This window comes from Emydura macquarii, unplaced genomic scaffold (genome assembly GCF_026122565.2).
Source record: "Emydura macquarii macquarii isolate MOO-44397 ecotype Brisbane River unplaced genomic scaffold, CSIRO-AGI_Emac_v2 contig_924, whole genome shotgun sequence".
Taxonomy (NCBI): Eukaryota; Metazoa; Chordata; order Testudines; family Chelidae; genus Emydura; species Emydura macquarii.
This window is the reverse complement of record NW_027131061.1, coordinates 37,187-51,895: the sequence shown is the minus strand read 5'-3', so window position 1 is coordinate 51,895 and position 14,709 is coordinate 37,187. Positions and strand designations below refer to the sequence as shown.

The 14,709-nt window shown below is 41.6% G+C and overlaps 1 protein-coding gene across 1 annotated transcript in view; it reads right to left on the bottom strand.

The window, feature by feature from the left end:
- Positions 1-570: 570 nt before the first annotated feature.
- LOC137149956 (collagen alpha-1(XIX) chain-like) overlaps positions 571-14,709 on the bottom strand; it is a 38,478-nt gene continuing 24,339 nt past the window's right edge. The window contains exons 8-10 of the mRNA XM_067543604.1: positions 7,223-7,351; positions 976-1,053; positions 571-715 (exon numbers count right to left, since the gene is read on the bottom strand). Of these exons, the coding sequence (XP_067399705.1) occupies positions 579-715; positions 976-1,053; positions 7,223-7,351 (344 nt within the window). The 3' untranslated portion in view covers positions 571-578. The remainder of the gene's footprint in view (positions 716-975; positions 1,054-7,222; positions 7,352-14,709) is intronic.

Below are 14,709 nucleotides of genomic sequence, written 5' to 3'. Positions count from 1 at the left end.
TTCATCCCCCACCTTTGGCTCCAAAGAAGCGATTCAAGCAAGCTTGAATACCCTGGATATGCTTTGTAAGCATAGTTCAGCTGGGTGTGGAAACCCATGCCATGACTTTCTGAAGTGATTGGTAACATTTAGTATGAACAGAGTTCCCCAGCACTCTACGTAAGAAAATAAATTTCAGCGTGAACATGTGAATTTAAAAACTCTAGAACTGTAATTCACTCCATAACAAGGTGAATAAAACCAGTATTAACAAGACTGCAAATTCTGTACCATCTTAAGATCATCAAGTTTAAGAAAATAAATTTTGTTTGAAGAGAAAAGCTTCTAAGAACTTCTATTGTCTCCTCTAAACCAGAGAAACAGTAAAAATATAACACATGGAATGAACTCACGAAATCATTTCAAAACTCTGACACTGCAATTAATTTAGTAAAAGGCTCAATCTAAGTGCTCTATAAAGTGTCTATATATTGTACAGTATATATATGGACAAAATGTGCTAAGTATTATGAAGGTTAAATGGATTCATAAAGGGAAATAAGGTATAAACATGAACCAAAGTGTCTCTGGAGGGGTGTTTATTTCCCACTGGCACGCTGTCGAGCCTGAGATACATGATAGTAACAATCTTCTGGGTTGCACCTTCCGCTCGGCCCTGGAGGCCCCAGTGGACCTGGTGATCCTGGAGTGCCTGGCAGGCCTCGCATACCAGTGGCTGATAAAATAAAAATAGCAATTAGCATAGACATCACCACTGTGCACACGGTGAGCCTCTTTGTATCATCAAAAGTCTGTTCCTTTGTCTCAACTAAACAGCAAGAGGCATGGAGTCTGATTTTGACCTCAAGCCAAAGAAAATCAGGAGTTACCATATGAAAATCAATGAAGTTACTTTGGTATAAAACTGGTGTGAAATCAGAATCAGGTCCAAGGAATGTGTATTTATTTAACAACGATAAAGCTAGAGACATTTACCTGAAGGGCCAGGTGGACCAGGATTACCTGGGAGTCCAATTCCAGGCTCACCTCTTTCCCCCTTCTGTCCTCTGTAACCTAGAAAGTATAAAAAGATAAAAAGAATAAGAGTGCCCTGTAATTATAAATATAGTTTTTCTATCCATCTTACTGACATAAAACGACTAAAACAAACACATGTGAAAACTGATGTCCATTTTTTCTGAGATTGGTAATCCAACCCTTGGTACTATTTACCTTCCTTCTATCACAAATAGGAAAATTTCTACCAGTAACTGATGGATCCTGAGACAAAAAAGTAGCGATGGATCAATTTGGTTTCACCCTTTTCCAAAGATTTTCTGCTACTCTGGTAAAGACTCAAGATCAAAACACTGAATGTGTATCTTGCTTCAATATTAACCACAGGTTGAAATGATATATAGAACCAAACAAAAAATTAGGTGTGGTTGAAAAAGTGAAAAAACTGCAATGTATCTAAAGAAAGAATATGGAACTTGACAGTCCATTTAACTGACTTCATTCACTATAATGTGCTCATTGTATTAAACAGACTAGAACGCCAGAGGGTAGCTAATATACCAAAGTAGACAAACTTTCTGACCACTGATAGCTCAACATCTCCCCAATGCTACTGCATCTAAACTTTTATCATTTGTATTATGTTTGTATTTTAGATAATAAGCTTCTTAGGTGGGGCCTTCATCCTCCTGTGGGTTTGTAAAGTGCTATGCACACCTATCCCATTATGTAAATGGGGAGGGTGGGGAAGCCTTTAGTTATAGCGTACATCCATAGCTGCCTTCTGTTTTAATACAGTGATGATGGAGTTTGTGAAGATTATAGGTTCCAGAATGCAATGAACTAGTGTGACCTATGTGACTGATTACAGCTCACATGCTCAATAACCGTGCATAGCACATTTGGATTTGCACTCTTCACAGGCCACTACTCTGCACTGAAGATGAGTGGCTACATTTGTTCAATTGTATGCAAACAAATGCAGCTCTCAGCTGCACACAAATTAGGTTCTGCCCTCTTGTTACTCGTCAAGTTGTCAAGATAGTTCCATCAGCTGGGAAAACTCTGGATGCCCTTAGAATAGTAGTACCATGGTCACTGTAATAAAAATATTCCTTACAATTTCCTTCATAGTCAAAAATAGGCCTGTGACTTTTACATTAAAGCAAAATGACTGATGAAAATAAATATTGTTTAAGAGAAATAACGAATTTGACACGTATCATAAAACCTGACTTTTATAAGGATTATTGAAAGACCCACTCCTCCCCCTCAACAAAGGAGTAAAAGTGTTTGTGTGCATGGGAGGAGAGGTGACATACACTGAGGATTAATGCTCCCTCCCTGGTTAAATTTAGAATTACAATAGACAAGACTAAATCTGCTGTGGTTAGGTACCAATATATGTCCAGTGTTTTAATATGCTGAGTAGGAAGTTCCCTTTTCGGAGCATCTGTCCACTGATGAAAGGAAATTAGAAGAGAAGAGTTGTGGAGTAACCAATCAACACTGAGTCAATTGTTATCTGAACAACAATGGGACTGGCAGATGGATGGCTGAAGTAGCCTTTTAGCAGTATTACATAGCAACACCACTTCATGTGACAATTCAAGCAGAAAATGGGAGGACATATAACTATTATGGGCACAATGAACCTATACAAAATGAAACTATACAATAGAAGGGTACACAGATTCATATAATTTTTCTATTAAACACAAGATTATCTTAAATTTCAACAGAAAGCCTATTATCAACTGCAATCATCCTTGGTCTTTGAGCAAAACAGCAATTGGTAATTTATTCTCCTCACTCAACATGCCAACATTCCCCCTCAAGTTAACACTGAAATGATAATTGGAACGCATAAAGTCCAGACCAGTAGAACATGGATGCAATGTGACATGCACGACAGGACAATCATGTAAAAACAGGCAGGTATCTAAACAGAAAACAAGCAATTAAATAATTCAGAGAAGAAAAAACACCCCACTTTTTACATCATCCGTGCATTCTAGTAGCTGGGCCCTATTAAACAGAACTGTCTAAGAGATCCACACTCAACTTGGAACCTCCAATAGGAAAGGTGAAGGAGTTTATATTCACTAATGGATTTTGAATTTGTTTTTAAATTGCCATGATTAATTATCTTTTTTTGAGTATGTAAGTTAGTTGGCGATGAAAATGTTGTGCCATTAATTGTAGCTGCTACTGCTTGTGAAGGCCAACCATGTAATCAGGAAGCTGATTACATTTCCTATTTATTATACTTCTATGCGCTTTAATTTTACAATTCATAGTTAACGTACAGTTTATCAGAACAAACCCAGCTAATTATACTTTAACAAAACAGCGCTGCCATTAACTATTTATGTTTTGTATTTCTACAAAGAAATCACATTTAAAATAAATCATGTTTACAATCTCTATACCGTACCATGTGTACATAATAACATGGTCAGAAAGGGACTGAGGCAGATTGATAAATTCTGTAAACATTATTGAATTTCAAGTCAATAATAAAAAACACCTCAAAACCAATAATATATACAGCAGTCCACCTGGGCACATTGTATGAGTGAAAATAGTGTAAACAATGGATAACTGTGTTTGAGTAATATACAAATGAATATTTTGTACATATTGGCATAGTAAATGTCAATGATACCAGTAAACAATCAGAAAAACATGTATTGGAGCACCTTTCTGAAACAATCCAGTATTTAACTCTTGCAATAAAATAGTTTTTATGAGGTATATTTAACTCAGAAGTAGGTCCCATGATTACATTTCTGGAGGATAATACTACAATTTATCCGAGCAAATTTTTAACAAACTGATATGAGCCACAGAAGAATACTGCTATCCACCTAAGCAAGGTTTTAGGTTTATTACACAAAACGCAGGCACAGATATGATGCTGTGTATTTTTGGTTGGCAGAGTTACAACTCCAATAACAGACTTTAATTTAATTAAAAAGGCTCACAAAGTCAACATTTTTGTCAAAGCCTTTTAATTGTGCTCTGGAGGTTTTATTTTGTTGTAATTTTAAAAACAATAAAGACCCAGAATATTTAGGTACACCAGTATCCTATGTGGATAGTTTTGGTAAACACTGAGTAGTGTGCAGAAAATATATATATTAAAATGGGAGAGTGCAGCTTTCTTCTCATTGACTGACTGACTGACTGGAATTTTATATACAGTTCCATTATAGTGCTAACTGTCAATATCATCATCCTTCATAGTCTGTCATCAGCACCACTAGCCTAATCTGATAGAATGTACTCAGAGATGGCACAATTCTATGTCTGAGCATTTTACAGGAGAAAAGTCATTGAGTTATTTAATTCAGAAAAGCTTCAACAGGATTTTTTGTATGTAGTCCTGAATCTCTTCTCCCATCCACTGACACTGATGAGAGTTACATGTCAGTGTCTAGAAAAATATGAAGCTCTTTAGCATACATGACAGGGTAAAGAATAACAATTCCAATATATCTAGTGCATTTTACTGTGTAAGTATAATCTAGATATTACAGAATTCTTAAATACACCGAGAGCTGCAAGGCACCATAAACAACTGTAAGAACAAAATTCTCCTGTCTGCATATCCTACATTAATTCTTTGCCAGTTCAGCCAAATCTGTGGCTGCAGCGAGGGGCCCTATTAATGCTAGGATCACGTTTATTCTGCTTATGCTCTAGCATAATGTGGTATGAAAAAACAAATTGCTTCATACAGAAAGAGCTCTGCACTTCCCTTCTTGCTCTCAGTGACACCTGCAAACTCACTTAAATCAATGGAGTTGATTAACACAACTACTATAATGTTGTCAGAATATAGCCTCACATGAATGCTACTGCTGTAACTAACTTGTAAATCAACTGCATATATTTTTGAATGACATTTGTTTACTTTAAGACTCTGTATATAGTATAGTAAAGTCCACAAGGTACCAACGACCCTTATTAAGCCGGCATTTTACATTTATGGCAACACTGCCTTATACCATCATGCTACAATATTAGTACTGTATATTTATTTTTAAAAGTTAAAAAGAAATGTATAAAAACTCATTATTACACAACTTCACTGCTAGCCCTGTATTCCAGCATCTGTGCTGCAACTTTTGATATTATACCATTTCACTACCATCATAACGTAGCATCATGATTATTTGTATCTGATACATTTGGCAGCACTTTAGATACATTTTGTCTGATGCACCAACCAAGGAAGTTAGTATCAGTTTTACCTTGCATTGTAGGAACATTGTTAAGACTTGTGAGGAATAATTCTGAGCTTCATTAAAATTTTCTGAATCAGTTTTCAATGTTCTAGTGATTCCTTAAGTACGAATGCTTTTTAAAAAAATCTGAGCACTGAAGCACTTATTCACTGGCAACCGGATACCTTTACTCCTCTCAAAAAACAATGCCAGCACTACTGTTTAAGATAACCAATCCACTGCACATTATCTCTCTGGTATACCACGTATGCACATGAACATACCCTGCAAACTTGGACACATGCATATAACATGCTACCCTGCTGAGACACATGTATTTTACATGCTTTCCTGACGAGCCTGGTCTACTAGAATTTTTATTGCTGACAGTAAACTGAAATTTGCAAGAATGGGTCTCAGTCTACTCAGTATTTTAAATTTTATTTTATTGTCTGCACCAAAGAATGAAATGAACAGGCACATCAGGAAAGGGCATCTAGTGCTTGTATGTGCTCTTTGGTTTCTCATTACTGGTATACGGGCAGGTAGGTCAAACTTTTGGTTTTCCTTTCCTTTAAAGTGTAATTTTATATCAACATGTCTCTTTCTTTTGAATCAGAGGTGGGAATGCCTCTCATTTAGCTCAAGTCTTGTTACTTTATATACTGAAACAGTGTACTGAAATGAAGGGTAAAGTACGTGGGAAACCTGTGTCAATGGGACACTACTTTTACTTCAGAATAAAGCACAAAAAACAAGCTTTATTTTTCTATAAGCATAGCTGCCATCCTCTTGAAACTCATTAACAGGAAGTAATTCATATTACGGTTTACTATTTCCCAGACACATCGGAGAGTATCCATCATGTACAATCTCATTGAAGAATCTGACAACGGCATTAAAGTTGACCATTTATAGTGATCTGAATATTTAGATAATGAACAAGTCACTGGTGTAAAACTCTAATCCCTTTTATTGCTCTCCTTGATCCTTTATTCTTGTTTGTTCTTCTTATTCTGAGCTCTTCACATTTTTCATGCTTCAGTCAAGGGTTTGCTCTCATAAGTGTTAATAGTCTTTACTCTTCTTTTAGGTCTCCACTCCACACATCTTCAGATTTGCTTTCATGTTCTTCATTCCAGTCTGACTTGCTCTGATTCCAGAGCAGACCAAACTAACAAAAGATAATAATAAAGAACTACCTATACATATACTGTAAATTATATACTATCCCAAAATCATTGTAATATATTTTATAAATTATTCTGCCATCCTTTTCCTATTAATCTCCCATGCTAGTGTGGTCTATGCTAAAATACAGAAGAACCCAATTATAATGAGCTCAGATTTTGTGAAACTACATCTCTGGTGAAGGACAGCACAGTAGAATCGAAGTCCCAATTCGTTTCAGTGCAATTTACAGTTTTGGATATAGGTGAAAATCGAATTACTATGAAGCTGTTTTGTGAAAATAAATTACTTCACTGTAAGAGAAATTCTCTCTATGGTATTTCAGTTTTCATAGCCCTGTTTTGGTTTTGATTTTCTTTGCCTTCAGTCTTTTCTCATCAATGTTTTCTCTGGATAAGAGCTGCAAAAACTCAGACTTCGAGCTCAAATCCTTGTTTCTAAGGAGATAACTCAGGTGCTAGAAGGGTGTATCAGACATGTGAAGAGCTACAACTGAGCACGGGTATAGTTTTTCATCATGTGAATGTATTTTGGACCAGATCGTAGCAGGTTTAGATAAGCTGTGTGTCAGTATCTAAACTTTATAATTTTTTAGAATAAAATGCATTGATTAGAAGTTTTTAATAAGTAAATACCACACATTTACTATGGGTTAATATATAGATCTACTCTGGAAACACAGTAGTATGATTTAAAAGTTAATCATTAGCAAGCTAGGTATGTAGTTCTAATTTAACTATCATTAGCAAGTATATGAAGACTTAAAAATACAATACCTATGAACATTTTATTGGAAACCCTACCTTGAGGTCCAGGTTCCCCTGGTGGCCCTGGTAATCCATCCTTTCCTGGTGGACCTGGTTTCCCATGACCATGAGAAGCTAACATTGCAGCTGGCAGCTTCAATTGGGATAGAAACTGAGCCATCCTCTCTTCATTAATAAAAGGACATAGAAAAGAAAATGTATAAGAGATTTGGTAGCATAACACAGGAAAAACACTAAAACCCGAGCCTCAGCTTCCAGACTAATCCAGAATTAGGAACCAGAAGTGATTTTAACTAATTCTTTAAAAAGTTAATGCCTTAATCTAGCAAGGAGTTGAACCCTCCTGTAAGCAATGAAAACTTTCAACCCCAGTGGCTTTAATAGCAGGAGTGCTTATACCTCCCAGAATACAGCACCTAATAAATAAGCACTAATACTAATATTCCTCTGTATATTGTTTTCTACTATTTATAGTTCCCAGCATTTCAAGTGATTTCCATCTCCTGGTAATAGAAGTATATAGATACATGACTATAGAACACATAGTATTTAATCTGAATGAAATTCAATCCTGTGCAGAGAGTCCACACAAGATCTGTAACTCCACTTAAGTTACAAAAAATAGGACTTAAGTTGGACTGAAAGTCTGCACAACCCTTGTACTGGCTGTCATCTGCATCGGGGTGAATTTTCCTCTCTGGTTAGCTTGGCATTATACTTTCAGTAAAATGCTGAGCTGATGGAGTGTCTGTAGGTATCCACTCTCAAAGTGATCACAGTTAAAAATAGAACCAAGTCAAGCTGTCAGACCCTTGACTTGTGAGAGAGGTGCAAGCAATCCATTTCCCAGTACGTGGAGAGTGAGGAAATGCTGCCTTCAGTAATGAAGAGAAACCATTGAGACGTGGGCTCCACTAAGTCTTGCTGGCTCACTGCCTCTGAGATACAGGAATTGGAAGTGGTATGTTCAGGAGTTAGCTTTTGGGGTAGTTGTTAGAGTGGCAAAGAAACTGCTTACAGTGGTTGGGCAATTTCCTACTTACAACAATGTCTGCTGCAGAGATTTTCAATTTAAAATATTAATAATACATAAGAACAGTCATACTGGGTCAGACCAATGGTCCATCTAGCCCAGTATCCTGTCTTCCAACAGTAGCCAATGCCAGGTGCTTCAGAGAGAATGAACAGAACTGGGCAATTTTGAGTGATCCATCCCCCGTCATCCAGGCCCAGCTCCTGGTGGTGGAGGGTTAGGGACAATATAATCCACTTGCAGCTACCTTATTAACTGTTTAGATGTAGACAAAGGTTGTGAGTGTCTAAGTTGGAATCCAGTCTAGAAAACAGCAAATGACTACATTACAAGTAAGAATTAATGGCTGCATAAACTGGGCTAAAATTCATGAAACGTTCACAATTTGCAAACATTTTAGGAATTCACAATGAAGGCTGAACACTCACAAATAACAAATAACAGACATTAATTATTGCCTTGAGCCAATATCTGAGCCTCTTTTAGAAAGTGTTTAATAATTCCTAAAGAAAGACGAGACATAAATAAACATGCCAAAGAGCGAGAGCGGCCTCCCTCAGGGCCCCTGACTGTGGTTGCCCCTGCCTGTGCCCAGAGGCTTGGGACAGGGACTGTTTACCGCTCTGCCTGCCGGAGGGCCAGAGCCATAGACTGTTAATCGACTATTTGTTGCCTGATGCAGCGACACAGAGTGGCCTCCCTCCAAGCCTGAGGGACCACTACACAGAGTAAAAGAGTATCAATGTATATTTCAACACCAAGGATTCAAGTTAATATGACACTGTACAAAGAGCTTGCAGAAAAGTAGTTAATAGGGGTAGTAATATGCATAGCTTTTCTAAAGAAGTGAACATTAAAACTCTTTAGGGTGACTTATTTATAGGAAAAGGACAATTAAATAGGTAATTTGGAATGACACAACTGTGCAAAAAGTGAAATTTAAATACATTTCTCCATTGTCTCTAATACATATGATATATATTATTACAGTTAAATTTTAAACTAGCTAACAGTTATAATGAATTAAAACAATTTTAGCTAATAATTAAATAAACTTATTATATATATATATATATATATATATATTCACACATCTATTAATACACTTGGCAGTATGTAAACAATTTTGGTTTAAAATACTTTACATAGTCATTTATTAGTTATTAGGTTTCTCCTTTTTTACAATAGTTTTATTTCAAGGACTAATTACAAGGCAGTTTTTAATAAACATTCTCATCCACTTGTTAAATCATTTATTGTTTTGCACGTGGTAGTCAAGATATTTATACGTTCAAGTGTTATGTAGTTTAACTGCAAACATATGTTATGAGAACCAACTTACTTTAAAAAAAAAAATACAGTCCCACTGGTATTTACTGCCACCTGCTAACCACAGACATCTGTACTTACAACCTGCAAAATCTGCCTGTGAGAGTCTGTCTTGTCCATATTAACTCCCAGAGTCACAGGCAGCCATCTAATGCACACATTTCTGGCTACTCACAGACTGGTGTAAACTGGATTGCAATCAACCTGCTAAGGCAGTTGGAATGGAAAGTCTATAGACGTTTTTCAAATGCGAAGAATATTTCAAATAATTCATCTTTTAAACTGCAATTAGAGACATGTCCATTTATTTGCCCATTTTTATCTCTGCTATAAAACTCACGGAAGAACATACTGTAAGTGAAAGTTCATTGGAAGTGCATAACTGAAAGCTATCAAGTGTGTCTTCCATCATATTAAGTGGCCATATGTTATAATGGCCAAAACAATTAGGTATCCTTATGATGACTGTTATTAAAAAGTTTCAATGTATTCATAGTACATAATTTTCTCATTTATGTATGGCAAGTATAGGCTGCAATCTGAAAGAAACCAATTTTTAGTTAAATTATTTAACTGTTCTTAAGCAAAATCTTTTAAATAAATGCTTCGAGCAGTCATCAATGTCCATTAAAATGTGCAGAAATATTCATTTAGCTCATTTCTAGCACCCTCCTCAAGTACCATACTTCTTCAAGTACTGTATTTTGAATGACTTGCTAAACCCTGCAGCTTAAGGTGTAACAGGCAGTCTAAAATCATTTGGATCAAGGCCTGCTGGGCTGAGACTCCCAGGACGCCACCCAGCAGGTGAACCGTGTCCACTTGACTAGGTACGATGTTCTAGCGGAAGGTTTCCTGCTACTCATTAGAACCTGCTGCACCTGAGATGAACAGGCTTGTTCCTCTGGGTTCAACCATGGAGCCTCCACGCGATCAGGTGCAGAGATTCCAGGTCTGGATGCAGCAACTGTCCCCGATCCTGGGAGAGGAGATTGTGTCAGCAAGGTAACTCTAGTGGGAGAGTGAAGGGGGTGCAATAGATTGCTCCAGCAGTGTTGTAAACAAATGCTGCTGTGGCAAGGGGGTGCTATGAAAATGACATCTGCCTTTTCCCTCTTGATTTTCAACAGAACCTTGTGGATTAACGGTATGGGCGGGAAGGCGTACATAAGGGCTCCTGATCACGAAAGAAGGAAGGCATTGGACAGAGCCCTTTTGTCCCGCTCGTGAATGGAGCAGAACTGACGGCATTTCTTGTTCAGCTTGGATGTGAAGAGGTCCACTTGGGGAGACCCCCACCGCTGGAAGAGCATGTCAACAACCTTTGGGTGGAGCGACCATTCGTGGTGGGGTAAGAAGAACCTGCTGAGGCAGTCCGCTGTGGTGTTCTTTATACTGGGAAGGAGGAAAGCCACCAGATGCATACTGTGTTGTATGGCAAAGTCCCACAGGCACACCACCCCTGGCACAGGACTGGTGAGCGAGCCCCGCCCTGCTTCTTGATGTAATACACCGTGGCCGTGTTGTCCGTCAAAACTTGGACCACCTTGCCCTTCAGAAGGTGGAGGAACACCCCCCGCATGCCAATCACACCGCCCTGAGCTCCTTCATGTTTATGTGCTGTCCCCGTTCTCCCTCTGACCAGGTCTCTTGTGTACTGTGGTTGGAGCTGATATGCCAGGTCTGAGACATCTGACCATGCGGAACTTGAGCCTTCTGAGGAACTTGTTCAACCCTTGCAGGTCTAATATGGATCTGAGGTCCCCCTTTGCCTTGGGAATGAGGAAGTACTGGGGGTAAAACCCCTTTCATCTCCTGTCTGGTGAAACTTCCTCCACTGCCCCCAATTTGAGGAGGCTCTCCACCTCTTGCCTGAGAAGTTGCTCATGAGACGGGTCCCTGAAGAGGGACAGGGAAGAAGGGGTTAAAGGGAGGGGAAGAAAACTGCAGGGTATAGTTCCTTTCGACAATGCCAAGGATCCAGTGGTCCAATGTAACAAGAGCAAGGAAGGGGACAAGGTGATTCATGAACTGCAGGGGGGAAGGATCCTGACCGGAAGCTGGTCAGCCCTCCTCGGGCGCACAATCAAAACAGCTGGTGCTGTCCATCGGAGTGCTGCAAGGGCCCTGCTGCTGGTCTGACGAGGTGGTTGGTTGGTGCCTCCTGAAATTCCTGTCTCTATCCTTCCTCCTATAGGCACGAAAACATGGGGCCTGATATCTGGGCTGCTGCTGTTGCTGCTGAGGGCAGAACTGCCATCTTGAGACCTGAGGCATGTAGAGACCCAGCGAATGGAGGATGGCCCTAGAGTCCTTCAGACCATGCAGCTTGGCATCCGTCTGGTCCGAAAAAAGTGCAGTCCCATCGAAAGGCAGGTTGTGCATGGATTGCTGCTCTTCTTGGGACAGACCAGAGGACTGTAGCCATGAGCACCACTGCATGGCCACCGCCAAACCCATGGTTCTTGCCACCAAATCAGCTGTGTCTGAGGCTGCCTGCAGGGCCACCCTGGCCACTGTCCTACCTTCCTTCAGAAGCATTGTAAGATCCATTGCCTGCTCCTGGGGTAATGCCTCACCAAAGCATTTAAGGGAGTCCCAGAGACTGTAATTATATCTCCCTAACAGCACTTGCTGGTTAGCAATTCTATATTGTAGGCTAGCCGTGGAATAAATCTTTCTGCTGAATAAGTCTAGCTTCTTGTAGTCCTTATTCTTTGGCGTAGAGCTAGACTGGCCCTGCCTGTCCCATTCATTTTGGCTGCCACTACTAAGGAGCTCGGTGATGGCTGCGTGAAGAGATACTCAAACCCTTTTGCAGGGACATAGTATTTCTTCTCTGCCCTTTTGAAGGTTGGTGGCAATGATGACAGGGTTTGTCACAGGCCCTTAACCAGCTTGAGAACCCCTTCGTGAACTGGCAGGGTGACCCGGGCTGACGCTGTGGCTGCCAGGACATCAAAGATGTTATCTGAGGTCTCTTTGAGCTCCTTCGCCTCTAGCCCCAGATCAGAGGCCACCCTCTTATGGAGTTGGTGGGCCCTAAAGTCTTCGAGTGGGACAGATGGCCCTGAAGCAGTTGCCCTGTCCAGGGATGAGGAGGATGACTGCACCGGGACAGTGTGCTGTTGCATTCCTTCCTGTGGGGCCACTGAAGCTGAGGTCCCCTCCAGTGGGTCTGAATCCGGGTCTGACCCCTAGAGGCAGGCCCCTTCCAGTGCTGCTGGGGCTGCTGATATCTTTTCCGATGACCGGACGGAAGGAGGGCCTGCCACCATGGGGAACCTCTACGGGTTCTAATATGGCCATTGCGTGGGCCATTGCTCCTGGGGCCAACCCAAAGTGAGGGTCCTGGTCTCTGATCCCGGGCTCTTTGGGACATGGTGGTGGCTGAGACAGGCAGCAGATCTGTCCTCCTCTGAGGAATAAGAGTCACCAGCCGAAGACCACGGCTGGGCTCCTTCCGTCTCTCCTACCATCCTGTGGTGATTCATTCTGGTGTCTGGGGGACGGTGACTGGTGCCTCAACCTCTTGGACTTATTACAGTCAGCAGCATGGCAGCTGGAGTGGGGCATCGGGAACACGACCTTGAGGACTGGCAATGGGAATGTGCAGTATGGCACCACGGGGACTCCCGCCGGAAGGTTGAAGAGTGCCCCAGTGCCAGGGAACTGTGGTGGGGCTGGCTGCGTCCAGGTGAACAAGATGCCAATGGTGACCGGCTTCAGCACCTGATTGTTGCAGGAGAGACTCTGGATGCCAGGGAGGAGGAATGGCGCTGCTCCCTCGGGGATCTCAGCATTGGAGAGCGGGTTCGGTGCCACAAACTCCTCCCGTGCCGGCAATCTGGGTTTGCCATGTTCTCTTGCCAGAGAATGACGCATGTGGTGCTGCTCAACCATTGGCGATCGACCTGGTGCTGGTGACAGGGAATGGGACCCTCGGGATCTGCGTCTCAACAGCGGGGGCCTTCTTCTCGGCGATTTGTCCCAAGGTGACACCCTCTGGAAGGTGACCAGTGCAGCCAGTGAAGGGGGTCAAATCATGGGATTCCCCCTTGAAACTGGTGCCTTGTCTCTCCCTGGCACTGGAGTGGGTTTAGGAGTTGATGGCAGGGGGAGAGCTATCAAATCCCTCGCTGCCTGGAGCGCTTTCAGCATCGACAGCACTGTGAGCTGGAAGGATCCCCTTCCACTCCCTGGTGTCAGAGGTGGCTCCCTTGGAAGGCTTGGAGCCCTAAAAGGCGAGCCCTGCTCCGAATGCCCCAGCACAGGTGGCTGGAACGATGTGGTGCCCTCGTTAGACCCTGCATTTCTGCTCTTCGGTGCAGGGGAGCGATCCTTGTCCAGGCGCTGTTTCTTCTGCCTCTTTTGTGGAGGAGAAGAAGGCCAGTGCCACCAGGCTTCCGGTGCCGGCAGAGCGCTCTGCATCGACGATGTGCTCAGCTCCGAGGTGGAACATGGCAGCTCCAAGGCCGGCCTTAACGCTGTCTCTATGAGAAGAGCTTTCAGGAGGATCTCCCTTTCTTTCTGAGTCCTCGGCCTGAAGCCCCTGCAGATCTCACACTTGTTCTTTTGTGACTCCCCTAAGCACTTCAGACAGCTCTTGTGGGGGGTCGCTGAGTGGGAAGGGCTTCCACAAACTGTGCAGGGCTTGGAGCTCAGAGAGTGAGGCATGCCCCACTCCCGAATTGAAGTCCCTAAGGGGACTAACACTTAACACTATCTAACTACTAACAACAGCACTTAACAAAGAACTACTTAATTAACCTAATTACTAACTACGATAGAACAGGGGAACTTAAGTACATGCAATCGCAAGTGAAGCCAGGTTCCAGCAACTGTCAGTGCAGAAAGAAGGAACTGAGGGGGCATAGGGCTGGCGGTGCTTCATACACGCAGCATGTGCGTGGAGCTCTAGGGGGCACCAGACCTGGACCTACGGGTACTGCTAAGGAGAAAAAAATGCCGGTAACTGTGCATGGAGGCGCACACACACCTAGAATCAACATGAGCAAGCACTCAAAGAAGAACTGTGCAAATGTGGGACAATTTTATTACTGTTTTGTGTACTTTAGAGACTGCCGTATGTGCATATTTTTCTACGAAGAGAAAAAAGAACAAGGCTGCAGCTTATCATCTAAATCAAATACAGAACACA